Source organism: Canis lupus, chromosome 37 (assembly GCF_003254725.2).
Source record: "Canis lupus dingo isolate Sandy chromosome 37, ASM325472v2, whole genome shotgun sequence".
NCBI classification, from domain to species: domain Eukaryota; kingdom Metazoa; phylum Chordata; class Mammalia; order Carnivora; family Canidae; genus Canis; species Canis lupus.
Genome location: NC_064279.1, coordinates 767,365 through 793,271, shown reverse-complemented (window position 1 = coordinate 793,271; position 25,907 = coordinate 767,365). Strand labels below are relative to the sequence as shown.

General features: G+C 50.0%; 3 protein-coding genes and 1 long non-coding RNA gene across 13 annotated transcripts in view; 1 reads left to right on the top strand and 3 right to left on the bottom strand.

The window, feature by feature from the left end:
* Positions 1-5,434, bottom strand: part of ANKAR (ankyrin and armadillo repeat containing) — a 51,823-nt gene extending 46,389 nt beyond the window's left edge. For all 8 annotated transcript variants that reach the window (XR_007408802.1, XR_007408801.1, XR_007408806.1 and 5 more), the window contains exons 1-2: positions 5,324-5,434; positions 3,417-4,051 (exon numbers count right to left, since the gene is read on the bottom strand). Coding sequence is in view for 2 of the 8 variants with exons in the window: in XM_025442157.3 (XP_025297942.1) it covers positions 3,417-4,017 (601 nt within the window). In the remaining 6 variants the exon portion in view is untranslated. The remainder of the gene's footprint in view (positions 1-3,416; positions 4,052-5,323) is intronic.
* A 5-nt stretch (positions 5,435-5,439) lies between these two features.
* LOC125754475 (uncharacterized) lies at positions 5,440-11,288 on the top strand. Its single transcript, XR_007408800.1, has 2 exons — positions 5,440-5,516; positions 10,382-11,288. It is a non-coding gene; the product is annotated as an uncharacterized LOC125754475 (long non-coding RNA).
* ASNSD1 (asparagine synthetase domain containing 1) lies at positions 8,041-13,707 on the bottom strand. 3 transcript variants are annotated; one of them, XM_035710804.2, is made up of 4 exons: positions 13,632-13,707; positions 11,345-12,888; positions 10,874-11,055; positions 8,041-8,403 (listed from the first exon to the last, which is right to left on the bottom strand). In XM_035710804.2, the coding sequence occupies exons 2-4, from the start codon at positions 12,794-12,796 to the stop codon at positions 8,118-8,120; spliced, it is 1,920 nt and encodes a 639-aa protein (XP_035566697.1). In that variant the 5' UTR covers positions 12,797-12,888; positions 13,632-13,707; the 3' UTR covers positions 8,041-8,117. The 3 variants fall into 3 exon arrangements, with proteins under 3 accessions (XP_035566697.1, XP_048962461.1, XP_048962462.1); XM_049106504.1 differs by lacking the exon at positions 8,041-8,403 and adding an exon at positions 8,839-9,035; XM_049106505.1 differs by lacking the exon at positions 8,041-8,403 and adding an exon at positions 10,497-10,654.
* Positions 13,629-16,831, bottom strand: LOC112656748 (ASNSD1 upstream open reading frame). Its single transcript, XM_049106506.1, has 3 exons — positions 15,777-16,831; positions 14,914-14,967; positions 13,629-13,707 (listed from the first exon to the last, which is right to left on the bottom strand). The coding sequence occupies exons 1-2, from the start codon at positions 16,663-16,665 to the stop codon at positions 14,963-14,965; spliced, it is 894 nt and encodes a 297-aa protein (XP_048962463.1). The 5' UTR covers positions 16,666-16,831; the 3' UTR covers positions 13,629-13,707; positions 14,914-14,962.
* Positions 16,832-25,907: the final 9,076 nt, after the last annotated feature.

The following is a 25,907-nucleotide window of genomic DNA, read 5'->3' as shown; positions in this document are numbered from 1 at the left end:
TCAGCGGGGCTCCCGGGACTGCTGCCCCCTGCACTCACCTCTTCCTGTCCCTCCTTCCCTTCCTTGGAGTCGTTTCCGTTTCCGTAACCCACCCCGATTTCAGCCCTCCCTTCAGGTGCAAAGTGGGGGGCAGCCTGGGCCGAAGACATTGCTCCCCTACGGTTCCTGACCTGCTGCTTCCTGCCGGCGCGGCGTGGAGGGCCACAGCCCGAGTCAAGGTGCGTCCCCAGGCCTGGCTCTCGGGCCTGCAAGGTTTCACAGCGATGCTCCGATGCGGTGCGTGATGGGGAGCCCACGCGTCCTCCTGCCTCGTGGGTCCCCCAGAATGTCTGCAGGGTGTTCTCCTCGGTTAGTTCCCATCATTTGTGCAGCACCAAGGGGGGGCCTGGAGGCCTGGGTGACCCAGGACCCTGGGGCAGGCCTGGAGGCCTGGGTGGCGGTGGTGGCCCGCGGGGACTCCGAGGGCCGCAGGAGAGGAGCCCCTGCCCGGTGCTGCTCGTCTTCGCGGCCAGGCGGCTGGTCTCGTGAAGGGCTTCAGCGGGCACGTGGAGGGGGGGCCGCATTTGGAGACACTTGCGGCATCGCTAAGGCGCAGCGGGCAGGAGCCTGAGCCTCGACGGCCGGCCCGGGTCCCCAGGCATTGGCCATGAAATACTGACCCCTGTCTCGTCTGGTGACGCGCCGTGCGAAGCCCGAGCTCTTGGAGCAGCTCTGAGCCCGGGGTCCCCGGAAGCCGCAGGGCCCTAGGGCGACGTGGGACGGCGGGGAGGGTGGCCGTTGCCACTCGGAGCCACGCCGAGCCAGAGCTCGCACAGCCTGAGGCCCCTTAGTCCCGGTGGCCCCGCTGCCCTGCGCCCTGTTAGACTGCGACCGTGACACTGTCACCGGGAGCGTGGCCGTGACGGGCCCCTTGGGGGGGCCCCGATGGCACCAGGAGCCCCAGGCCCAGCCGGCGGCCGCGGATCCGCTCCCGTCGTCCGTGTTCTTAGTCACTCGCCGGCGCTGCCCCCTCCTGCTGGCCTCGCCCTTTACCGTCGACACGGTCAGCAGAGGCCGGGGGCGCTGGGGGCTCGGCCAGGCGGGGACCCCGCGCACCCCCGCCCGAGCTCTGCACACCGACTCCTGCGGGCTCTTCCCCTAAAGGTCCGAAGCTCGAAGCAGCGCTCTGCTCCTCGGGGGGAAGCGCCCACGGCGGCCTCGCTGGTGGGAACGAGCTTCCAGCACCACCGCTGCAGGGACCCAAGAGCCAACACCAGCTCCGTCAGGATGGCCAAGTCTCAAACGTTCCTGGAAGCCACTGTCGCTGCTGTCGCTCCTTCACCTGCACGGAGCTCGGTCCTCACCGAGCTCCTGCCTTGCGTCGGTCACGGAAGCAGCCGAGCAGCTGGGCAGGCAGGCGACCCCGGCCACCTCAGCTGTCCTGCCGACCTGCAGGGATGAGCCCCGGGCCCGAGGGGCCTCAATGGCCAAGGTGACATCTTGATTTAAAGACACTTGATTCACGTCACCCGAGTGGCCCCGGAGGGTCTAAGCGCCAGGATCCTAGTGCTTTGGGGCCACACCCAGGGGACAGCACCCAGGGGTCAGCACCCGAGGGTCAGCACCCAGGGGTCAGCACCTGAAGGCACAGCACCCAGGGGTCAGCATCCAGGGGTCAGCACCCAAGAGTCAGCACCTGAGGGCACAGCACCCAGGGGTCAGCACCCAGAGGTCAGCACCTGAGGGGACAGCACCCAGGAGTCAGTACCCAGGGGTCAGCACCCGGAGGTCAGCACCTGAGGGCACAGCACCCAGGGGTCAGCACCCAGAGGTCAGCACCTGAGGGGACAGCACCCAGGAGTCAGTACCCAGGGGTCAGCACCCGGAGGTCAGCACCTGAGGGCACAGCACCCAGGGGTCAGCACCCAGAGGTCAGCACCTGAGGGGACAGCACCCAGGGGTCTGCACGCAGAGGTCAGCACCTGAGGAGACAGCACCCAGGAGTCAGCACGCAGGAGACAGCACCCAGGGGAAAGCACCCAAGGGTCAGCACCCAGGGGTCAGTACCTGAGAGGACAGCACCCAGGGGTCAGCACCCAGGGCACAGCACCCCAGACACAGCCCCCGCCCCACACAGCCCTGCAGCCTGCGGCCAGACGCAGGGAGCCCCGGGGCCCAGGTGGGGGGACAGGCGGGTGACCTCGCTTTGTGCGGCCAGGCCGTGACCCAGGGTCATGGGGCTCGTGGGGCTCGGGCGCCGCAGGCCCCCCGTCCCGCTCTGTCCCTCGCTCCCCGGTGACTGAAGACGCAGGTAAAGCTTTCCAAGCAGGTGGGCACCCATCCGGCCCCTGATGCCGCCAAGGACACCGATGGCGCCTACGCTGTGCCGGCGACTTGGGCCCAAGCAGGCTGAGCCCGCGGGTTAGAGGCTTTTCCGGGCCTGTGCGCCCCAGGGGACCGTGTGATGGTCCCTGACGTCAGACTGGCTTGTGTGTCTCCGCTAGAAATAAAAGCTCAAGGAGAATTAGGAAAGTGAAGCGATCCGAGTCGGCTTGGAGCACGCCCGCGGCCTGCATGTGCGCGTGGAGACCCTGAGGCGGCGGGCGTGGGGGACCGGGCCGAGGGCTCCCTAACCCCACTGGCCATACCAAATATCGGGCCGTTACAACTGTTCCGCGTCTTATTGCGAAGCTAAGAAGCCAAGTCTGCGTTAGAGGCCAGACGTCCGCTGCCCGCTCGAGGGACCCTGAGGCCACGTTGTCCCCACTTACGTGGATAATTCAGGTGAAAAGTGATTCACTTCCACCTGAAATACCATGAAGAGTTCCCATCATCTGCTCTATCCCGCCAATGGAAACCCGCTAATTAGGGGGAGCGTTAGGCTGTCCCCCTCGGCCTAAGGTCGCCAGAGCTTCACCCGCCAGGCTGTCTCCGACCGGAGCCTCCTCAGGCGCAGCCGAGCGACGCGCTACCCGGGCAACGACGGGTCCTCAGGACGGTCAGGGAGGGGACCGAGCGAGGTCGACTCCCAGAGGACAAACCGTCGGCCTTACTAGCTGCAGACAGGATGACAGCCTCTCTAAAGCCTATTGCTGGCCCCTGCCATGCACGGGAACGTCAAAGAACAACTGCTTCTTAAAACAAATGCCACTAAAAGGCCAGATGTGGGCGCTGAAGCCCGTCCGTCCTTGGCTGCAGCTCTCACGTCGTTCATTTTTGAGGTCGCTGAAGTGGCGATGCCTCGCCGACCTGGCACTTTGCTTGCAAGTCTGGAGACTTTTGTCTCCGCACCTGAATTCTACTCGGGGCCCTGTTTCGCATTTTCCTACTGAGGCTCCGGAAGACGAAAGGCATCAGCGGAAAAGTCCAACCGAGACAAAGACAAATCACGTTAACAATACGGCTTCTAGTAAAGGGGGCGCGTTACATTCTCTCACCTGCCGCGCTGAACTCCGCGAAAATGTCTTTGTGCGTTTGCGGCTTCCCGTCCGGGTCAATGTCCACGACAGTGCGCCACAGCTCAGAGAACCTGGCCCGCTTCTCCTTGGGCATGTAGAGCCCGTGCCACAGCGCCTTCAGCATGTAGTCCACGGCGATCAGAATTTGCCCAACTCGGGTATCGTAGTAAGCCGGAGGCAGCTGGCAGGAGGAGCTCTGGTCGTAGTTGGCTTCTAAACTGATTGAGGGGATTTGGTTCAGGCAGTAAATCCCGACGGCCAGTTCCCGTATGATTTGATGGACTTCTCTGTAGTCCAAGAGAGCCGTCGGGTCCGTGGGGGTCAGCAGGATTGCGGTGGAGAAACCCACATTGTTCATCTGGCTCATGATTCCACACGGCAGGTCCAGCTGAGAGCGGACGTCGTCTTTGGCGGACAACCAGCTGACCAGGGTGGTGGTCAGCAACTCTTGGACTTCACTCCGATCATATTTTTCAAAGAAAGCAGAAGCATTTCTCTGGACTGCCAAGTTTTCCAGGTAGGTTTCTTCATCTTGGTTTTGATCAAATCTAGGTAACCCTTTTTTGGGCAATCTTAACATTTCATGTTAATTGTGCGTGGCCTTTCTGAAGTTCCTGCAATGAACAAAAAGGAAAAGGCAATGAGATTTGCCGTGGTGATGAAGCTGGGTTTGTCAAGAAATAAATCTGTACCGTTATCTTTATTAAGTCGTTTCATGGTGTAATGTTTTCAATTTTTTTAAAGAACATTTTTAACGATTGAGGTGTAATATTCAAACGGTAGTTTGAGGTCTACAGAACAGTGATCCAAGATCTGTACGTATTTTGAAGTGATAAGCCTGGCCAGCAGCGTCACCATACATAGTTACAAAATTGTGGGTTGTTTTTTTTTTTTTGTGATACCTACTTTTAAAATTTGCTCTCCCAGCAACTTTTCAAAATGCAGTGCAGCATTGTTAACTATAGCTGCCGTGCCCCACGTGATGCGCCCGTGACTTATTTGTCTTACAGCTGGAGGCTTGTATTTTGCCCCCCTTCAAGCCTCACCTACCCCCTGGCCTGCTCCTTTGGCAACCACCCATCTGTTCCCTGTATTTATGGGCTTGTGTAGCTTTTTTTTTTTTTTTTATGATAGTCACACAGAGAGAGAGAGAGAGAGGAAGAGACACAGGCAGAGGGAGAAGCAGGCTCCATGCACCGGGAGCCCGATGTGGGATTCGATCCCGGGTCTCCAGGATCGCGCCCTGGGCCAAAGGCAGGCGCCAAACCTCTGCACCCCCCAGGGATCCCTTGTGTAGGCTTTTGTTTGGGGAGTGAAGGGGGGTGGACCTGGGGGGAGGACTCGCGGGGGGAGGATGCTGAGGGGGGAGGACGGGAGGACGAGGGGTCGGGGATGGGGGAGGACTTGAGGAGGACCCCAGGGCTCTGGCTGAGGAGGATGCTGGGCGGGGAGGACCCTGGGTGGTGATGACCCCGGGAGAGGAGGACCCGAGGGAGGACCCTGGGAGGGGAGGATGAGGTGGGAGGACTCTGAGGGGGAGGACCCGGGAGAGAGGATGCTGGGAAGGGACGAGGGGGTAGGATGCTGGGCGGAGGGGGAGGATGGGGGGGCAGATGCTGGGCGGGGAGGATGGGGAGGAGGGTGACTGAGGATCCCGAGATGGGAGGACCCCGGGGGCGGGGGGAGGACCCCAGGAGGGGAGGACGGTGGGGGGGGCTGAGGACCCCGGGAGAGGAGGACCCCCGGGGGGCGGGGAGGACCCCGGGGCGGGGATGGTCCGGCCACCCCATGGGCACCGCCCGGCCGGCGTGGGGTGGGCAGGACCACTGCAGACAGGGCGGCGGCCTCCCCTCCGAGCCCCCGCCCGCAGGGTCTCCTCCCCTCACCGTTCAAGGCCCGCCTGGCCTCTAGGGCAACTCCCAGGCGCAGGTGCGGGGCGCAGGTGCGGGCTCCCGGCTCCGAATCCCACCTCCGCGTCGCCCCGGAGCCCAGAGAACGTCCACGCAGCGGCCCGTTGTGAGGCAGCGCGGGCCGCGGGGACCCGGAGCGCAGGGCGGGTCCCCGAAAGGGCTCACACAGGTGCGGCAAGGGCGGCTCCCCAGGAGGCCAGCAGGGCCCAGGGCAGCGGGGTCTGGGACTGGGCCCCACTGGGAGGGGCTGCCAGGCCCACGACCAGCCTTCCAGGGGCGGGAAACGGGTGAGGAGAGCCCGGGGGAGAGCACACTGGAACTTCCTGAGAAACCCCACAAAACCCTGCTTAAAGAGCGAGAGACCCGGGCACAAATCGGGTCATGGAGGCACCTGCGGCTCTAAACGCTAGGTCGCTGAGCTCATGACTGAACTTCATTCCTAAGTCTAGGCTCGGTTGGTGCAGCGGATGTGCAGACTGATGTGGCCGTGGAGGTGCAGGCGGGGAAGGGACGGTGGCGTGGCCGCAGACCCAGTGGGAGTGCGGTGTTTTCGGAAAGGTGGTCCAGATGACATGGATTTGTCAGGGGAAATGGGGAATCGGGGCAAGATTAGCTCAGCTGTGGACAGACTGACCTCAGGGTACCAATGAGAACCAGGTGGAGATGCCAGGTCCAGCTCAAGTACTCAGGTGTTGGCCAGGAACGGCAGGAAGGGGGACGTGCATACATTTGGGGACGCTTAGGGCATGTGAAGCCAAGGACTGGCGCAAAAGGGAAAGTGACCAAGGGAAAGAGTTAAGAAGAAAAGTTTGGAACCCAGGATGGAAACCTGAGAAATTCAGTATCTAAAAATCAGGCGAAGAGAATGGAGCCAGCAAAGACCACCAAAAGCAGTCAAGAGGCAGGAGGAAAACCGAGACTGGGCACAGAAGCCAGAAGTGTTCCATCGATAAGGGACCGCCCAGTCTCATCGGGCCACTAGGTCAAGGGGGTAACTTAACTTGTCCAGAGTTTACCAACATGGATGTTTCAGTGACAATTTGGGGGCAGAATTTCTCTTGGTGCAACCAAGTCACGATTTTAGCTGCTGTAGATGTAGTAGCAGAAATTGATGCTTGCCGCTCCAGGGCAGGGGTGTAAGTCAGCTTCTCTCACAGATTTGCATGCTTGCACTTACAATATATAGAACTCCTTCTGCTTGTTTTTTGCTCAGGGACCCAGATGGCTTGCGCTAAGCATCTTAAATCTGGGAAAGCTGTTTAAGGACAGACACAGAACTGCATCCCAGGGTTCATGGGATGAAGCAGCAAGAAGGTTCTAAAGAATCAGACTCTCTGGGGACTAAAGAGACAACCTGCAGGCAGGATTCTGCCAGAAATTCCCTAGCGGTTGTCCTGGATTTACATGTAAGGCTCCTAAAGTAGTGCCCGCCACATAATCATCACTATAGAAATGATAGATGTTTTCAGTATCAAACTATGTTGTTATTATAAAAATTATGATTATATTCAAATCTAGGCTGGTGGGCAAATCTCCTAGTTTATCTATTCCTGATAGCAGCAATGTCAACCTGGTGCTCAGGACCACATAGAGACTTGAAGTGGTCTACCCTCAGGTAAAGGGATAAAAGCTATTACAGGAAGATCTCAGTACGGTTTGAACGTTGCATTTATCAGAGGATCGATTCAGGGCACTTGAAAGTCTTTGACAGGCTTCTGTTTGTCAATATCCTAAAACTGCTTTCCTGCCAAGATGAAAAGAATCAAAGTTTGTCCAGATCCAGAAAGGGTGTCAGCCCTAATTGGGGACAGACTCTGGTGACCTTGGTATGGTGCTCTCAGTGGACTACCGTTAGGCGGGAGTGGAGTGGAGATGAAAAGGTGGAGAAGTGAGAGTGGATGGGACGCAAGAGATGATGAGCAGAGAAGACACAGAACCAGGCATGTGCATTCTACATTGGCTCGGCCAGAGCACTTTAAATGATGATAGGAAGGACCCTACAGAGAAGAGGCTGAAGACACTGCAGAGAGGAGAGTATAAGGTTCTGGTAGGACAAGAAGGGTGGGGATACAGAGAACAGGTACAGGCACAGCCTTCTGATGGGTGGACGGACCCATTTCCCTTTCTAAGGACGAGAAGGGAGAAAAGGACGCTGTACCTACACGTACATTAGAAGTTCTGGTGTTGGAGAGTGGAGGGGTTTCTTGTCCTGAAAACTGAAATCTCTGAGCAGCTCAGGTCATGAGCTGAGAATAGGGCAAAGGGAGGGAGACTAGAGATTTGTGGAACAGAACGCTTAAGAGTCAGAAGTTCTGAGAGGGGAAAATTAGCTGCCTAAGAGATGGAACAGAAGTGACGGGCATCGCTCAGGAGTGTGAGCCTCAAGCAAAGTGCACAGCTTCTCTGAACTCTGGTGCTCTCGTAGAGCCCTGTTTACGCCAGGCCCCGGACAACAGCCACAAACTGAGCTATTTCTGGACGCAGCCACCATGAAGAGCTGGTAAAGGCCGTCTTCTCCTAGTGCTGCCGGTGGGACCCGACCACGAAGAGCTCAGAGGGATGTCGTGTCACAGCTTTAATCATCCAAGTTGCTCTTTCAAATATTATCTCTTTTTCTCCAGTGTCAATTTGACTAAATTGGTAAGTTATATAGCTAAGTAAGCCCTCATATAATGAACCTCAATACCACTACGTTATATGATAATAAAGCAGCAAAGTGTTTTATTTTTACACAATCATCATTCAGTAAATGCTGTTACGTCGTGAAATATTACACTTCAATCTCCTTTTCAATAGAGAGGTCTTCTAAGGAAATGACCTGGAGCCTTCCACATTTATCAGATGCCTTTTCATTATTCTTTTCCATTTTTGCAATTCTGGATCCAAACTGCATGGCCCGTTTTGGCAGAAGAGCACAAGTTGTTAAGCCAAGTTCCACTGCTGCAAGACGCAAAATCAGTTTTTCACCAATTCCACGGGGTAAAGTCAAGTCTGCCTTTTTCCAAACTGGTAGGGAATTTAGAAAGGAGACGACATTTTCATCCAGGAAAGGAAATCTAAAATAAATAGATAAATATAACTACTATATGAAAAAAAATTGTGATAATTGTTTCTTCTGCATTTTATTCAATGTTAAAATTTATAGCATCAAATTAATTTTTGATGACACTTTTTCTCAAAAAATATTCTGGTTATTTACACAACTTCACAGGTGAAATTTAATCACATTAACAACTACTTCATGCCACTAATTTTAATACATATGCCACCAAATGAATTTTGCCTCAAAAAATAAATAAATCAGGCCTATGGGAAGGAACAATCCTTGTTTCACAAGGTTTCTTTGGGGATGCCTTGAAAACAACTACAGTCTTGACTCAATTATTCAAGCTGTGTCTGCTCTTTATCACGTCAAATGAAATGGATTTGAGAGGTACGAAATCAATACAGAAGGGCTCTATAATCCTGAGGTTGGGAAGCATTTACTTACGGTAAAATTTTATGGTATCAAAATTGTTTTGGGGTGCCTGGGTGGCTCAGTCAGTTGGGTGCAACTCTTGGCTTAGGCTCAGGTCATGATCTCCCAGTGGGAGACTGAGCCCCGGTCCGGCTCTGCACTCGGCAAGGAGTCTCCTTCCCTTCTTGCTCTGCCCTTCCCCCTGCTCGAGCTCCTGCACACACGCTCTCTCTGAAATGAATAAATCTCTAAAAAAAAGTTTGTTGGGGCGCCTGGGTGGCACAGTCGGTTAAGTGTCCGACTCTTGGTTTCAGCTCAGGTCATGAGCTCATGGTCATGGGACTGAGCCCACATGGGGCTCTACGCTCAGCAGCGAACGAGTCTGCTTGATTCTCTCTCTCCCTCTGCCCCTCCCACTCATGCTCTCTTTCACTCTTAGAAATAAATAAACCTTTAAAAATTGATTAAACCATTTTTAAATGGAGATAAATGCTATAACAGAACAAAGTATTAGATTAAAAAAAATAACTTTCTGTCCCTTGGCTTCCCTAATTTCCTACAAAATTCTAGTCTCTCTCCCTCTGCCCCTCCCACTCATGCTCTCTTTCACTCTTAGAAATAAATAAACCTTTAAAAATTGATTAAACCATTTTTAAATGGAGATAAATGCTATAACAGAACAAAGTATTAGATTAAAAAAAATAACTTTCTGTCCCTTGGCTTCCCTAATTTCCTACAAAATTCTAGTTTTTGTTTAAAATACTTTACAACTCTCCCTTTACAACTCTCCCTCCAATTCTTTAAATGCAATACTGTAGTGTTTCTATTTCATTACATTTTATTCTTGCTCAAATAGAGTCTGGGAAGGGTAAAGGCATTTGTTATATGGAATATTTTATTAAAAAGAAATGCAAAAACAATTTTATATATAAGATAATCAATCGATCACTGTTAATATGTATGCCAAAATACATAATAAATTGATTCAGATCTAGCCACTACCATAGTATTTGTTAAATCACAATTCTGTATTCACTGTCTCCAACATTCTTCATATGCACTTTTACATTATCATATTGGGCCTTTAGAATTAACCGCTTTTACTAAATAAAATAAAATCCCTTTTCTCTGACCTACCTGAAATAAAGGACTGAATTTCTCTCTCTCAAATACATATAACCTCCAAAGGAAAATATTTTACAGTATTTATACATATTACATACCGCATTATAAAAACCATATATACACACACTAAAAAGCTGTAAAAAGCTGAAGTAGAGTTAAGAAACAGTGACGTGCTGGAGTAGTTGTACTACGATGTCCCAGTTCTCACAAAGCTTATTTGGACTCCTGGTTTCCACATGCTTGTATGCTTGTAATAAACTAACAATAAATTAACATACTTGACCAAACTTCTGCTTTCTAGAATTAAATAATGTATCTTTATCTTCAATAATTTAAAAAGTTGTTTCCAAGCTCTTGTCTGCCACCATCAGATACAGCGTAGGTAAAAATAAACTCCCGAATTAAGAAAGAATATACATATGAAAGTGCCTTGATCTCTTTGAAAATTTTAGGTAATCTGCAACATCAGAACAAACGGAGTTCAGAACACACAGCAGAGGGGAATCCAGTACTGGAACCACCATTTACGTCAGTCTGGCCCGATACTTACAGGAATGTCCAGAGGCAAAGCCGGGTGCTCTGACCCTGGAGGGGAAAGTGTCGGCTTAGGGCCTCGGCTCTTACCCTTTAAGTACCTCGTCTCAGCATTTCTCTATCTCAGGTTTACAGACCCTTTCATTGTAGTATGGAGAACAATCATGTCAGTGTATCACCTTTGAAAATTACTGGAAAGACATTTTATAGAGAATGAGTTCTGGAAAACAACGGCTCCCCCGGCCCCTCCGCAGCTCTCCCCGATGGACGGTGTGTAGCATAAAGCCAAGATACTGTTGTGCTGCTGTTATTCATTTGAACAGTCTCCAAAGAAAAGGAACTGAAAAATCTCCTTTTATGGTGTAGTGTTTTGACAAAACTAGCCACAGCACTTAGATAATTAGAATTACCTTGCTTCTTTTCCGTGATCGCCAATAACTCTGTCATCACGACCAAGATTTCTAGACGATATTCGTCCCAGTTCCATCTCAATTTCCTCATTTAATCCTTCCATCCCATGTGTCTGAAAGCGCACGCGATGGCGAGAATAACCTGCAAGTTGCTCATCAGCACCAATTCCAGTAAGAACTACCTGTAACAGTTTAAAGAAATCCACGTTTTCCGTACAAGATAAAGAAAATAACTAAAACAAAAGCAAGGCCTAAAAAGTTATAATCTCAACAGTAACATTTTCTGACAAAACACAAGGGAGGCCATAAAATAGTAAAGTATGCCCAATTTAAAAAAAGTCTTACACGTTGCACTGCAGTTTAAACGCAATTAAAATATGCTATATTCTTGCAATCTACACACTAATAGCTTTATTTAAAGGGTCAAAATTAGGTCTCAGAATTCCTCCGAGCAGACCTACTGTGACGTACCTTTGCAGCGCTCTGATAGGACCTCACCCCATCCTGGGTCACTAACCAACCAACTCCTCTAGAAGCAAACCAGACTGCACAGCCAATGCTATCATCCAACACTGTGTCCAAGGGCTGGACTAAGTGGCATATTTGAGTCCTTCTTAATTCTTGCAGTTCTTCCAGAGAAACATTAATTTCAACAAAATTCCAAATCCGGGCAGGGTTAGCCGCTTGCAGTTCCTTCAGGCCTACTCTTCCTGTGACACGATCTGGTACACAGAACTGTTTATCAGGACTATCATCGTCATTTTTAGAGGATTCTTCAGAAGGTATTTCACAATGACTTTTCTGTTTTTTCCTCTTTTTGTTAAAACCAGTTAATACGGTCTTTTCTTTAGTCCTGAAAGCCACGTTAAGAAGATCGATGGGTTCATCTAAAGGTACATGATGGTCAGCAAGGGCTGCAATAACCATGGAATCGATACCCCCAGAAAACAGGATTGCAACATTTGCTTTCCTATCACAAGCTTCCAAAGCCTCACTTGGTGTCAGTTTTTCATCCCTGGGTAAACACAAGACCCGTCTCTTCACTGAGACACTCAGGACGTCAATGAACTGTTGAACTACTTCCTTCATGCGTCCATCAGTAAGAAGCCTCTGAAGTGTTTCCCTTGTAGGTAGGACACCAGCGATGTTAATGCAAGGAATTGCAAGTGGAGCTTGTGGCATCATCGTATTTAAAGGAACAACAGGTTTTTTAAGATATAGTTTGGCTTCATTTGCTACCACTGATACAAATGTTGGCAAGTTTGCTGAAATTTGAATCAGGCTATGAACACATTCTTTGATAACATTCTCCCCAGGAATAGATTTCCAAGGGTACAGTTTTAAAACCAGAGATTTGGAAATGGAAGTAGACTTGAGATCAATTCTGAAAATTCCAGAGGCTGGAACTTCTTGCCACTGATTCACCTCTCCGGATATCTGGGCACCAACTGAAGAGAGGCAGAAACTTCTGCCCAAATCACTAAAATGCCAAAGCAGGCTGCGGCGACCAAAAAAGTCCCTACCAAACCACAAATGATGACTGGATGCTTGATAGTATATAAAAGACCAAGGACCTTGCACTTCTGAGAAGAGTGACAAAATATCAGATTCATTCTTGCAAGAGGAAAGGTAGTTAAACATGATTTGAGTATCATTCTCTCCAGCTTCAAACTTTATGCCACTAAAGACTTCTCCATTCCACAGGAACACATCGCCTCTTTCATCTTCCACAGGCTGGGCAGTCAGAACACCTCTTAAGTGAAGGACATGACCAGAAAATAAACACTGGTAGCCAACACTAGACTTTACCAACTGTTTACTACTGTCGGGTCCCCGCCGGCTAAGCCTATACAGTAAATCCTCTTTCAAATCTTTGCTGAAATTCTCAACAGAAAAGCTCACAGAACAACAAATGCCACACATTCTTATGTGAAATCAAGTTGACTATTTCTTGACTTTGGTCTTCTCTGAGTTTTCTATTTCTTGGTATTCTTTTTTCAGTTCATCCAATATATCTGTGGGGTAGGGGAAAAGAAATATTAAATAAAATAAAAGTTCTTGGACCTTTCCCTAATAATTCATAGAACAACATAGGAACATAGGCTATTTACCAAGATCAAACCACTTAAGTATATTTGCTGTGTTACAACAGCTTTCTAATGATCAAGGTTTATCTTTTAGGAAAATAATTTCTGTCTATTAAATGCTTATTTTGGCCCAGACACTAGGCTATGAACTTTATATATTCCTTCTTGCGTATTTATTTTTAAGGATTCTATTTATTTATTCATGATAGACATAGAGAGAGACAGAGGCAGAGGGAGAAGCAGGCTCCACACAGGGAGCCCGACGTGGGACTCGATCCGGGACTCCAGGATCACGCCCTGGGCTGAGGGCAGACACTCAATCGCTGAGCCACCCAGGCATCCCATTCCTCCTTGTTTAAATCCCCCAAAAACTTTGGAGGCTCAAAATCACAAAAGGAGAAGTGGTAGGGCAGTTTTTGTACCTAGATCTGCCAAATATGCTGAAGAATGCATTAATAATTATGACTTTGTAATACAACTTATATATCTTATTTTTACTGTTTTTCCAAAGCATGGCATTAATTTCACTTGATATACCACCATCCAGTCTTCAGATATATATTTAAACATTCAGATATAGACAGTATAATTTAGACACTACCATAAGTTTCTACAGAAAGCCTAGAAAACACTTTGCATGCATTTCTATATAATATATCGCAAAAACTTACTTTTGTTTTCAGAAAGCATTTCTGTTCGGTCTGCAAGAAAGAATATGTTGCTGTTCTGTTGCTGCCTATATACTTTCTGCAAAACATAATTTAGGCTAATGTCATGATTTGACCTAAAAAGTATATGTCAAAACTCTGAACCCTTTTATCGTATATTCTTGTACATATATTGAGAATAACACCTTAGCAAATACAGATAAAAGTCACCCATTATCCTACCATCTGGAAACTGCTACCATTAACACTGAAGTGAAATGTTTTTTCTCTGCGTATGTCAAACTACCAGTTTCCTTGAACAAAAAGGTTCTGTACTATTAATACAGACTTATTTGCTTTTATCAATGAACAATATCTTGGGAACACTTATCATTACATATTCTTTTACATTACTGTGTGGGCATAACATTACGGTTTATTTGATAAGTCACCAAGTTTTAGACATTTAAGATATTACCAACTTTATGAATCCATGTTGTAATGAAGTTCTTTGCAACTAAATCTTTGTGCACTCCCATGATTCCCAAGTATCAATTCCTATAAATTGAATTGGGTCAAAGTGCTACATAATTTTAAGGCTTTGATACATTCCCCTAACTGGCCCTCTAGAAAGTTTGTATCAGGATAGCCTTAAATTCTAAAACTCCCAAAGTGACAATATTCAGAAATGTTTAGCCAACCTGTCAGTTATCAAATGCTTTAAAGGGCTCAAAATAATTTCTTCTTGAACTTTAAAATGTAATTTTTGACAGTATACACATTAAGCTGTAGCTTGCTGTTTATAAATGCATTAATGGAAATGGCACTAATATAACCATATTAAATATTTAGAAGATTTGTGTAAATAAATCAGGGAAGAGGGAAGCAGTTTATCATTTTTTCAATAATTATTCACATTCACTTAAAGGCATAGTTTCCTTTCTTCATATAAATAAGTTATTTATTTCAAAAGAAAACACCAAACTCAAGTATAAGTAGATACCATTAGTGACCACAGCTCCAAGATACCATTGTGTAATTAGTATCTTTTGGTTCAAAGGGAGTGCAAATTACATATGATGAGTAAGAAATACCATCAACTATAGTTAACATATAGCTCTCCACATATGCGTATAAAATCTTGGACACTTCACTTTTGCTCTGTAACTAGAAAAAAGATGCTGCAACCTCGCATATTTTAATGTAAATACAAATCTTACATATAATTCTTACAACGTTAGTATGTAGTTAATAAGATGTAATCAAACCTACCCACCTACAATTCAGAATTACCCTAATAACTCACCCTGTTCTTCTTCAGGTTAGAAAGTTCATCCACAACAATTTTTTGTTCTTTAATCTATTGAAATAAGAAAAAAAAAAAGGGGCTCTTAAATCAGAGATTAGCAAAGTATGTTCAATTGAGGGCCCTTTAAAACTAGAGAGATGGGATAAGGGGCTGTAATTCACTGACTGTCCAAACGAGCAGTCTGCGAGTATACAGATCGTTTCTGAACAGCAGTGCCTGGGGTTGCAGGTGTGTGGGTGCAGGTGTGGGGTTGCAGGTGTGTGGGTGCAAGTGAGGGGTTGCAGGTGTGTGGGTGCAGGTGTGGGGTTGCAGGTGTGTGGGTGCAAGTGGGGGGTTGCAGGTGTGTGGGTGCAGGTATGGGGGTGCAGGTATGGGGTGCCGGTGTGAGTAGGCTGGGAGAGGAACTGATTACACTCGAAGGCGCCAGAACCAGACAAGGGGTTGGTGTTGGCAACCAGCACGCATGCAAAGGCCGAGGCGCTAAACAAAGTTTGTACCTTTTATTTAAAACAGACAACATGGCACCAAAAGTAATACCAGTTTTCAATGATTTCCTTTCTTTTAATAGCATAAGTCATGAAACGTCAATGCTTTTCAGGAGTCCCATGCTAGTGGTGCAGCCCCGCGCGGAGGACCGGCCGTGAAGCCGCAGCCCGCCTGCCGCAGCCCTCCCGGGGCGGTCCCCCTCCGGTCCCCTTCCGTCTCGGCTGAGTCCCTCTCCCCTCCAGGAGGGCGGCGCCGGCCCTGGGGCCACTAGGATGGGGCACGGCTGGGCACAAGCGCAACCTCCGACCCTTGTCCGTAAAGGGGGGTTTGGGGCCACGACGCGGCAGGTGTTCTGGCCTGTGTCCCGGTCGCACCTCGGGGTGTCAAGCAGCACACGGGCAGCGGCTGCAGCGGCTCCCGGCGCGCCGGCCCGGCCCAGGCGCCACCCGCGGGATTCCCGCGTCCCGGGGCCGACAGCGCGGCCGTCTGCGTCAGCAGCAGCGGGCAGGCGTTCCGCGGACTCCACGGGCTCCGACGCGGAAACCGGGCAGAGCCAGAGCCGGCCGGTCCTCGCGGCTCCGACAGCGGGCGCGCCCCGTGATGGGGGCTGCCGGAAGGGGGCTTCCCGGAAGAGGCTGCCGGGAGGGGGCTTCCCGGAAGGGGCTGCCGGAAGAGGCTTCCCGGAAGGGGCTGCCGGAAGGGGGCTTCCAAGAAGAGGGCTTCCCGGAAGGGGCTTCCCGGAAGGGGCTGCCGGGACGGGGCTGCTGGAAGGGGCTTCCCGGAAGGGGGCTGCCAGAAGAGGGCTTCCCGGAAGGGGCTGCTGGAAAGGGGCTTCCAGGAAGAGGCTGCCGGGAGGGGGCTGCTGGAAGGGGGCTTCCAGGAAGAGGCTGTCCGAAGAGGGCTTCCCGGAAGGGTCTGCCGGAAGGGGGCTTCCCGGAAGAGGCTGCCAGAAGAGGGCTGCTGGAAGGGGGCTTCCAGGAAGAGGGCTTCCCAGAAGGGGCTTCCCGGAAGGGGACTGCCGGAAGGGGGCTGCTGGAAGGGAGCTTCCAGGAAGAGGTTCTGGAAGAGGGCTTCCCGGAAGAGGGCTTCCCGGAAGGGGACTGCCGGAAGGGGCTGCCGGAAGGGGCTGCCGGAAGGGGGCTTCCAGGAAGAGGCTGTCAGAAGAGGCTTCCCGGAAGGGGGCCTCCCGGAAGGGGCTGCCGGAGAGCGGGGGTCGGCGGCGTCCAGGCGGGCTCCCGGCCACCGGCTCGGGCAGGGAAACATTCTCCCGCGCGGAACACGCGGCTGCGGCCTGGGGCAGGCGGGGTTTCTAAGCTAGAAAAGGGCGGAGGGAAAGGGCCGCGGCCGATCTCCGTCCACGCCGCGTGGTCTCATCTCGGGGCAAGTCCAGGGTCTCCCTTCCTGCTTCCGGGAGAGCCGAGGGCCCCACACTCACCCTGCTGCCGAGCTCGTCCTTGCCCCGCGCGGCGCCCTCCTCGGGCCGCGGCGCCCCGCCGGGCATCTCCCCGCCGCCAGCCGCACCCCCCCCGCCCGCCTCCGCGCCTGCGCGCCTCTGGCCCCGCCCCCTTCCCGGCAGGCTCACTCGCGGCGCTTGCGCACTGGCTGGAACGCCCGCGCCCTCCGGCGGCGGCGACGGGGCAGTTGCGCGCGTGCGCACGGGAGCGCGTGGGCCCGGCGGTGGGAGCTGGCGGGTCACGGCGGCTGCGACGGGCGCGCCCTCGTGGCCTTACGTGGTCGTGCGTGACGTGCACCCCCGAGCGGGGACGCGGAGGGCGGGAGCGCGGGAAAGGCCGCCTGCTGGGCGGCGGCGGCGGTGGACGCGGTGCCCGCCCCGCAGCAGGTGTGAGCGCGGGGGGGTGGGCCGCTTGTTTGCTAGCTTTTTTTTTTTTTAAGATTTTATTTATTTAATCAGGAAAGACACAGAGAGAGACCCAGGCGGAGGGAGAAGCAGGCTCCGTGCGGGAGCCCGACGCGGGACTCGATCCCGAACCCCGAGGTCACGCCCCGGGCTGCCGGCGGCGCTAACTGCTGAGCCCCCCCATCCCCTTCTTAAATTAAGATTTTATATTGTTGGTAGCGCCCAGGCAGGGGAGCTGCGGGAGAGGCGGTGGGGGCAGCAGGCCGCGCGGGGAGCAGGGCGCCCGGGGCCGGATCCCCTCCCGGGCTGAGCCTCGGCGCCCCCGACGGCCGCGCCCTCCGGAGACCCCGCAGGCCCCGTGGTTTCCACGTCTTCCTGATTCCTCCAATCAGTGGAGCGAACAAAGCTTTGAAGTAGCTTCACGTTACGCTTGCGCGACCGACGGGGCGTCCAGTACTGGACCTTACACGCGCGGTCGGGCGGGAGCACGGGCTGACGGGCGCGGGGGGCGGACGGACGCCGGGGAGGACGGGCGCGGGGGGAGGGTGGGGGAGGACGGGCGCGGGGGGCGGACGGGCGCGGGGGCGGACGGGCGCGGGGGGCGGACGGACGCCGGGGAGGACGGGCGTGGGGGGCGGACGGACGCCGGGGAGGACGGGCGCGGGGGGAGGGTGGGGGCGGACGGACGCCGGGGGAGGACGGGGGAGGACGGGCGCCGGGGAGGACGGGCGCGGGGGGCGGACGGGCGCGGGGGAGGACGGGCGCGGGGGGCGGACGGACGCCGGGGAGGACGGGCGCTGGGGGCGGACGGGCGCGGGGGAGGACGGGCGCGGGGGGCGGACGGACGCCGGGGAGGACGGGCGCGGGGGGCGGACGGGCGCGGGGGAGGACGGACGCCGGGGAGGACGGGCGCCGGGGAGGACGGGCGCCGGGGAGGACGGGCGCGGGGGGAGGGTGGGGGCGGACGGACGCCGGGGGAGGACGGGCGCCGGGGAGGACGGGCGCGGGGGGCGGACGGGCGCGGGGGAGGACGGGCGCGGGGGGCGGACGGACGCCGGGGAGGACGGGCGCGGGGGGAGGGTGGGGGCGGACGGACGCCGGGGGAGGATGGGGGAGGACGGGCGCGGGGGGCGGACGGACGCCGGGGAGGACGGACGCGGGGGGCGGACGGGCGCGGGGGAGGACGGGCGCGGGGGGAGGGTGGGGGCGGACGGACGCCGGGGGAGGATGGGGGAGGATGGGCGCGGGGGAGGACGGGTGCGGGGAGCGGACGGACGTCGGGGGAGGGTGGGGGCGGACGGGCGCGGGGGGAGGACGGGCGTGGGGGCTGTCGGCTGGCAGAGCGGACCCCCGAGTGGACCTCCTGAAGGGACCCCGTGGGGACCCCCGAGCGGACCCCGCGCCTCGTCGCCTCCCACCTGCGCGGCCGCCCAGGCGGCGGTTGGACGTTTCTCGCAGCGACTGCGAGCCTGGGTTCGCGCGTGTCCCAGGATGATGGGGACCTAGTGTCTCGTCGGAGAGGGACGGAAAAATCCAGTTCCTTGGTCTTTTTCTTTGTCTCCTGTGAGCTCAAATTAATTAACTTTGTGTCCCCTGGGAAGGAGAACTGAGTTTTGAGTTCTGGGCTAGTGAGTTTTGGCATTTGTTTTGCTCCAACCCAGGATTGAGATGAAAACTGAAGCCACAAACTCGCTACGTGTCCAAGTGACTAATTTAGGACTTTTATAGGTTGTCTGCCTCAGCGTAAGATGTTTTCATGCTTCTGGGTGGTTTTAATAAATTCCATTATGTCTCGTAAATTAAAGAACTGGTCTGATTGCTCTATAAACATACAGGTGCCCTGGCATGAACCCCCTCCAATTAAAAAAATTCCAAATGTCTAACACCTGGTATGTGCTGGACTTTTGAGGAAAAAAAGTTGTTCTTACAGAAACTGCTAGTTTACACACATTTGAAGAATATAAATTTACATAATTAAGATGAGCCTGGAGAAATCAGGTTAGATTAATAATTTTCGTTTAAGAAAGAAAAAAAGCAGTTGCATGTCTTTCCACTGTTTTGTCCATGTTCAGTAAAATACAGGTATTTGGTTTCTTAATATTTAGGTTTGCCTTCTCATGAAGAGATTAGCTGCTATGAAGTTCCTAAACTTCTTATATTGGTTTACTGATAAATAAGTTAGCATTACTGCTATAAAATATGTAAGTTTATGGAAAATGTAAAGTTATGTCCACTAAAATGAGTAAATATTCAGACTTATACTAACATTAGTTACGTTCTGTATCATATAAGTTTAAGCATGACTCCAAAATCCTTAGGTAACTTGAAATCCTGAGATAATATTAAATTGGATCAATTCATGATTGATCATGAGATAAGCAGATAATTTATTTTCAAGACTCGAATACTAAAACATTGTTTAATAGAAGAATAATTTCAATTTTATATACTTTTGCTTCTTGTTTTTAAATACCGTAGAATGGCTGTTTTTAGGGGGGTCCTGTTAGTGGACATTCATTTTTGCCATTTTCAGAAGATGTAAAAGGAATGTGACTGCCTGCAGATAGTTGTATTATGTTATGTTACTTATGAGCTTTATTTGTCTTCTAAAATGTTTGCATGTGACAGTTTTCAATTACCTCCAGTTCTATGAAATAGAAATTATTAAATTACTTCAAAGTTTAATTAATATGAGTGGCTAAGATCTCATTAGGGGAAAGAACAATAGGGAATGCAAGGTAACGGGATTTAAGTCTTGTTTTGCAAGGAAAAAGTTCTAAAATGTCACTTTATTCCAGAACATGAAAGAGCACAGTGACAGACAAAACTTGAGAAAATACAGCAAATTGGACAAAGTTTGATGAAAGTAGATTTTATTTGCCTTGGTTTATAATACCTGGACCTGAAAAAAAACTATGAAATATGTTAGAGTTTTGGCAAAGTACATTATCACAAGATAATTTTTAACTATTTTATTACAAAATTTGTATTAATGGGGCAGTCCTGGTGGCTCAGTGGTTTAGCGCCACCTTCAGCCCAGGGTGTGATCCTGGAGACCCGGGATCGGGTCCCGCGTCGGGCTCCCTGCATGGAGCCTGCTTCTCCCTCTGCCTGTGTTTCTGCCTCTCGCTCTGTGTGTCTCTCATGAAAAAAAAAAAAAAAAGTGTATTAATGAAAAACTAAAATTTTGCATTCTTTTAACTCTCCTCCTGGTTCCAGTCCTCAAAACCTTTAGGGTTTAATGTAGTTGAGTTGATGGGAACTGAGGAACACACCTTTCCTGACACATGGGATATTATTTTAATTTGTGCTTGTGCTTGGAGGCGAAGTTGAGGCTTTTCTATAAAGCTGGAGACTGAGCTTCCCAGTATACTGGTTTTCTTTGCTCTCCACCTTCTATGGCAGTGGCTGCAGAGTGGGAGTCCTGGTTCAGCTGTGAGTTGACTCTGACCCACAATAGCTTCCATTCTGAGTGGTCAGAAATACTGCTGACCAGTCTGCACCTGCTTGCCCCCTTTTGGTGGTGAGTTGTTGCTTTTGCCTCTACCTGGCTTGGATATTTTGTGTGTGGGTGGGTTTTTTGTCTTTGTTTTTGTCTTTGTTTTTAATTTCTGGGGATCTCTCAAGGTGACCTACTACTAAACAAAGTGGTGATAGTCATGTTTGTATGGTGCTGACCTGTTTTGAGAGTTCTTTCACATTTTCTTATTTTTTCATGTATATCCACTTGCTTCCATTTCCTTCCTCAACTACTATAATTCCTACGTTGCTTAAAGTCACACTTTGGGGTTACCTGCTATCATTTGTCCTGCCTGACATTTGCAGCTCACCATACAACTAGCTAGGCTGTCCTTCCCTCTTTAAGTCCGTCACTGCCATGTATCCTACTTAATAAGATAATTTCATGTTTATTAATGCTATCATACTCTCCCTCTCATGCTGCATCCTTAACATATTTCATTCTGTTTAACAATACGTAATTCACTATTGGCCATTTTATAAAAGCCCAAGGTACTAGTGCCCTGCTTTCCGCAGTTTTGAATGAGTAGTTCCCTCAACCACCGTCTTCCCTTGCTTTCGTCTTCCCTTGCTTTCTTGGTATGCTGCAACACACGTTTGTTTCTAGCTACATTGTCTCTCCCAAATGAGGCATGGAATAGTGCTCACACAGCAGTCCTAGGTGGGTGTCCTTCTAACTATGTAAAATCATCGGAAAATTGTATTCACATATGTACAGATTTCTCAGTCTTTTCTCCAGATTCACTGGATCAAATCTTTGGGAATGGGATATGATTGTCTGCTGCATAGCATAATGCTTACCGTTTACCCTATAACCAAAATGCCTGGTCCTGAATTTAGGCTTATATTTTTTAGATGTGTGACTTTGGATAAGTCATTAACCTTTCAAGCCCCAATTTCCTAATCTGTAGAATGGGAGTAAATGATAGTGCCCAACTCAAAGGCTTGTTACGAAGGTTGAATGAGTTAGTACTTGTCAGGTGTTTATAACAGTTTCAGGCACCTAGTAAGCACTAGGTGTTAAAAAGGTAAATTAGAAGTTCCCCCAGATGAATTTGGTACAAACAGGGTTTATGAACCAATGGACTGGAAAGAACCAGGCCCCAAAATGTGTGGCCTATTTCTCATTGAAGGTATGTTCTCTCTTCTACTTCTAGGGATTCTCAACAGGGCTAAGGCTGGAGACACCATTGGTTATCTCGGTTGTCACAGTAAGTGGATGGTTCTGTTCACTGTGATGAGGTGGGACTAATTGGAAGCCAATTGAAAGGAGACAAACAGCCACAGACTTTTAGAAGCCTGGACTAGCAGGCTAAAAGGTCGTCTTAGCAATCAGCCAGCACTGGGAATCGCATGCAGTGGGATCTTGGCTATGCTCGGGAGCCAAATAACAGGAGGAGGTAATACTGTAACCCAAGTAGGTAAGCTGCATTAGGAATTCTGTGAGAAGGTGACAAAGCCCGAGACAGTGGACTGGGATTGATTAGCAGGGCTCTGGTACCTGGAAGGGGGAATATGGGTCTTATTGTACAGGATTGTGTGGAGGAGGCAGTGTCTTAGCTTAGTGGAGAAGCACACCAGCCTGATCTTGGTCCCTTAGGGAAATAACTGAGTCTCCAAGCACTGGGCTGGACATGACTAAAGACTTTCAACCAGAGATAAGATTGGTTCTGCAAACTAGTTTCAGCTCTGGAATGTGGAGATAGGGCATCCTTGGCTCCTACAGCCAGCATCACTTTGGGGCTCTTGTGCGGGGCAGGGAGAAGAGGAAGACACATGAGACACCTGGGTGCAAAATTTAAGGATGCACGCACTCTTGGGATGCTGCAACGAACACCTCTTTAGATTTTCCACCCCAGGTCTTCCATACACCTCATTATATTTGGGCCCGGCTCTTGGACTAACTGGATTCGAACACTTCATTATTAGTGGGACTGCCTGTACTGTAGGGGAATGTGGCTTGCGGATGACAGCAGTGGGAGATGCTTCTTATGCTACCCAAGCATCTTTATGTCTCTGACAGTTAAGAAAAAGGTTGATTAAAATCATCTTAGCTTCTTCCATAACTTCTGCCATATGTTCATCCGATTCTTCAAGACTAGGAGTATGCTTAAAAAGTTTTGTTCAACATTACTGAAGAAGCAAAGTTAAACATAACCATCTCTGGAGGTAGTTTCCAGTGAATGGCTAAGTCAATTGGATAAAGTTATGACATGCTTAATATCTGAAGAATTTTAAAGTGATTGGGCCTTTATTACCAAATTTGCATTTAGACACTTTATTTTTTTTTAAAGATTTTTATAAAAGATTTTATTTATTTATTCCTGACTTGATCCCGGGGCCCCAAGGTCACGCCCTGGGCTGCAGGTGGCGCTGAACCGCTGAGCCCCCTGGGGCATCCCCATTTAGGTGCTTTTAAAGCATGCAGAAATGTGTATCTGAGTGAGTCAACAGGAAAAAATAAAGTGTAAATGATACGTTAGTGATATATATTTATATATTTGGAAAATATTTTTCTTCATAGGATGCCCTCCTTATAATGCAGAGCTCTTTATTTCATCTTTATTTTTTTTATTTTTTTGCAGAGCTCTTTAGAGCTGGATATTTTTACCCTAGTTCTGATTGTTAGCTATAATAAAGTTTTACAAAGCTATCACTCAAGTTCTGTTTATGGTAACAATGTAACTCTACCTTGGTGTCTTAAGTTGTTTTTTCTTTCTTTCTTTGTGAAGCAACTACCAGGAAAACTCTCCTTGTGTTGTCACAGGGTAAGCAAGCAAACAAGTTCGTTCACTTTATGTCAGTTTGCTTGTCGGTTCTGTTGTTTCAGGACTACTAGCGCTGCCGAGCTGCAGTTATTGGGGTTATGGGGTTATTGGCTTCCCCCGGGAAACAACACAGCACGACACGTGGTCCGTGTCCATAGCTCCCATGGTTCTGTAGTGGGAGTTGGGCGTGCAAGGCTGAGATTAGTTGCTGGATGACTAAAGTGTGTTTTTTGCAGATTGACGGTTGTCACGAGCATGGCTGCCCCTGCAGCTAAGCTTGTGTGGCTGAGGCTTCTTGAAAGCTGGGGCAGAAGAGAGGATCTGCCAGGGAGGAGGGAGGAGGGAGGAGGCGGGGGAGCCAGGAGGCCCTGGGCCGTGAGCACGGAAATCACGCTCATAGCCTGGTACTAGCGTTTGAACAGCCTGTGGTTTTGCTCAGAGTAGAATCGCCCACGAACGTGACCCTGTATCGGGGCTTTCTCCCGGCAAGCCACGTGGTTTAATTGAAGTGCTTGGTTCAACTAAAGAAAATTTTTTATCAAGGCATGAAAATTTCTTTTTTGTTGTTTACTTTTTTTTTTTTTTTGGTAGTTTCAAGCTTTTATTTAAATTCCAGTCAGACACCTGGGTGGCTCAGTTGGTTAAGCATCTTCTGACTTCAGCACAGGTCATGACCTCGAGGTGCTGGGATCCAGCCCTGGGCGAGCTCTGTGCTCAGTGGGGGGCGTGGGGGTCCCTCACCCTCTCCTGCCCCCCCCAACTCGTGCACGTGCTGGCTTGCCCCCTTCAATAAATAAATAAAATCTTAAAAATAAATCCAGTTAGTTAGCATATAGTGTAATAGTAGTTTCAGGAGTATAACTTAGTGATTTATCACTTACATGTAACAGCCACTGCTCTTCACAAGCGGCCTCTTTAATACCCATAACCCGTGTGATCCATCCCCGCCACCTCCCCTACAGCAACCCTCAGTTCGCTCCCTATAGTTAAGAGGCTGTTTTATGATTTGCCTCCCCCCACCCCCGCCCATAGTCATCTGTTTCATAAATCCCACATATGTGTGAAATCATGTGGTATTTCTCTTTATCTGTGACTTATTTTGTGAGCATAGCACACTCTGGCTCCATCCATGTTGTTGCAAACAGCACGATTTCATTCCTTTTTATGGCTCAGCAATATTCTATCTTATACACACACACACACACACACACACCTTTCCTTTATCCACTCTCATCATTGTTGGGCATTTGGGCTCTTTCCGTAATTGGGCCGTTGTTGATAATGCAGCCGTAAACAGTGGATGCATGTGTCTCTTCAAATTGGGATTGTTGTGTCCTTTGGGTGAATCGCCAACAGCGCGATTGCTGGATCATAGAGTAGCCCTGGTTTTAACTTTTGATGAGCTTCCACACTGTGTCCCAACGTGGGTGCACCAGTTCACATTCCCACCCCTGTGCAAAAGGGCTCCCCTTTCTCCGCATTCTCACCAACATCTGTCTTAGCTACTCTTGACAGGTGTGAGGTGGGATCTCAGTGGGGTTTGGTTTGCATTTTCCCAATGATGAGTGATGTTGGGCGTCTTCTCATGTGTCTGTGAGCCATCTGGTTGTCTTTTTTGGAAAAAATGACTATTCATACCTTCTGCCCATCTCTTGACTGAATTATTTGTTTATTGGGTATTGAGTTTGGGAAGTGCTTTATAGATTTTGGATGCTGACCCTCTATCAGATAGGTCATTTGCAAATATCTTCTCCCATTCCAGCAGCTGCCTGTTAGTTTTGTTGACTGTTTCCTTCACTGTGTAGAAGCTTTTTCTCATGACAATGCCCCAATAGTTCATTTTTGCTTTTGTTTCCCTTGCTTTCTCAATGTGTCTAGTAGGAAGTTTACCAACTGTGGTCAAAGAGGTTACTGCCTGTGTTCTTCTCTAGGATTTTGATGGTTTCTTGTCTCATATTTAGGTCTTTCAACATTTTGAATTTATTTTTGTTTTTTGTTTTTTTTTTTTTTTGAATTTATTTTTGTGTGTGATAAAAGGAAGTGGTCCACTTTCATTCTTTTGCATGTAGCTGCCCAGTTTTTCTTACACCATTTGTTGAAGAGACTGTCTTTTTTCCCCCATTGGGTACTCTTTCCTGCCTTATTAAAGATTAGTTGACCATAAAGTTATGGTCGTTTCTGAGTTTTGTACTCTGTTCCATTGATCTATGAGTCTGTTTATGTGCCAGGAGCATACTGTCTTCATCACTACAGCTTTGTAATATACCTCGGAGCCCAGAATTGTGATGTCTCTAGCTTTGCTTTTCTTTTTCAAGATTGCTTTGGCTATTTGGGGTCTTTTGTGATTCCATGCAAATTTT

Bases quoted from the DNA above. Each gene is read 5' to 3' on its own strand.
- ASNSD1 (XM_035710804.2), bottom strand. From the start codon at position 12,796: ATGTGTGGCATTTGTTGTTCTGTGAGCTTTTCTGTTGAGAATTTCAGC. The intron at 11,056-11,344 runs GTACGTCACAGT...AAACTGTTACAG, and splicing joins CCTATCAGAGCGCTGCAAAG to GTAGTTCTTACTGGAATTGG. The intron at 8,404-10,873 runs GTAATTCTAATT...TATTTATTTTAG, and splicing joins GATCACGGAAAAGAAGCAAG to ATTTCCTTTCCTGGATGAAA.
- LOC112656748 (XM_049106506.1), bottom strand. From the start codon at position 16,665: ATGTTTCCCTGCCCGAGCCGGTGGCCGGGAGCCCGCCTGGACGCCGCC.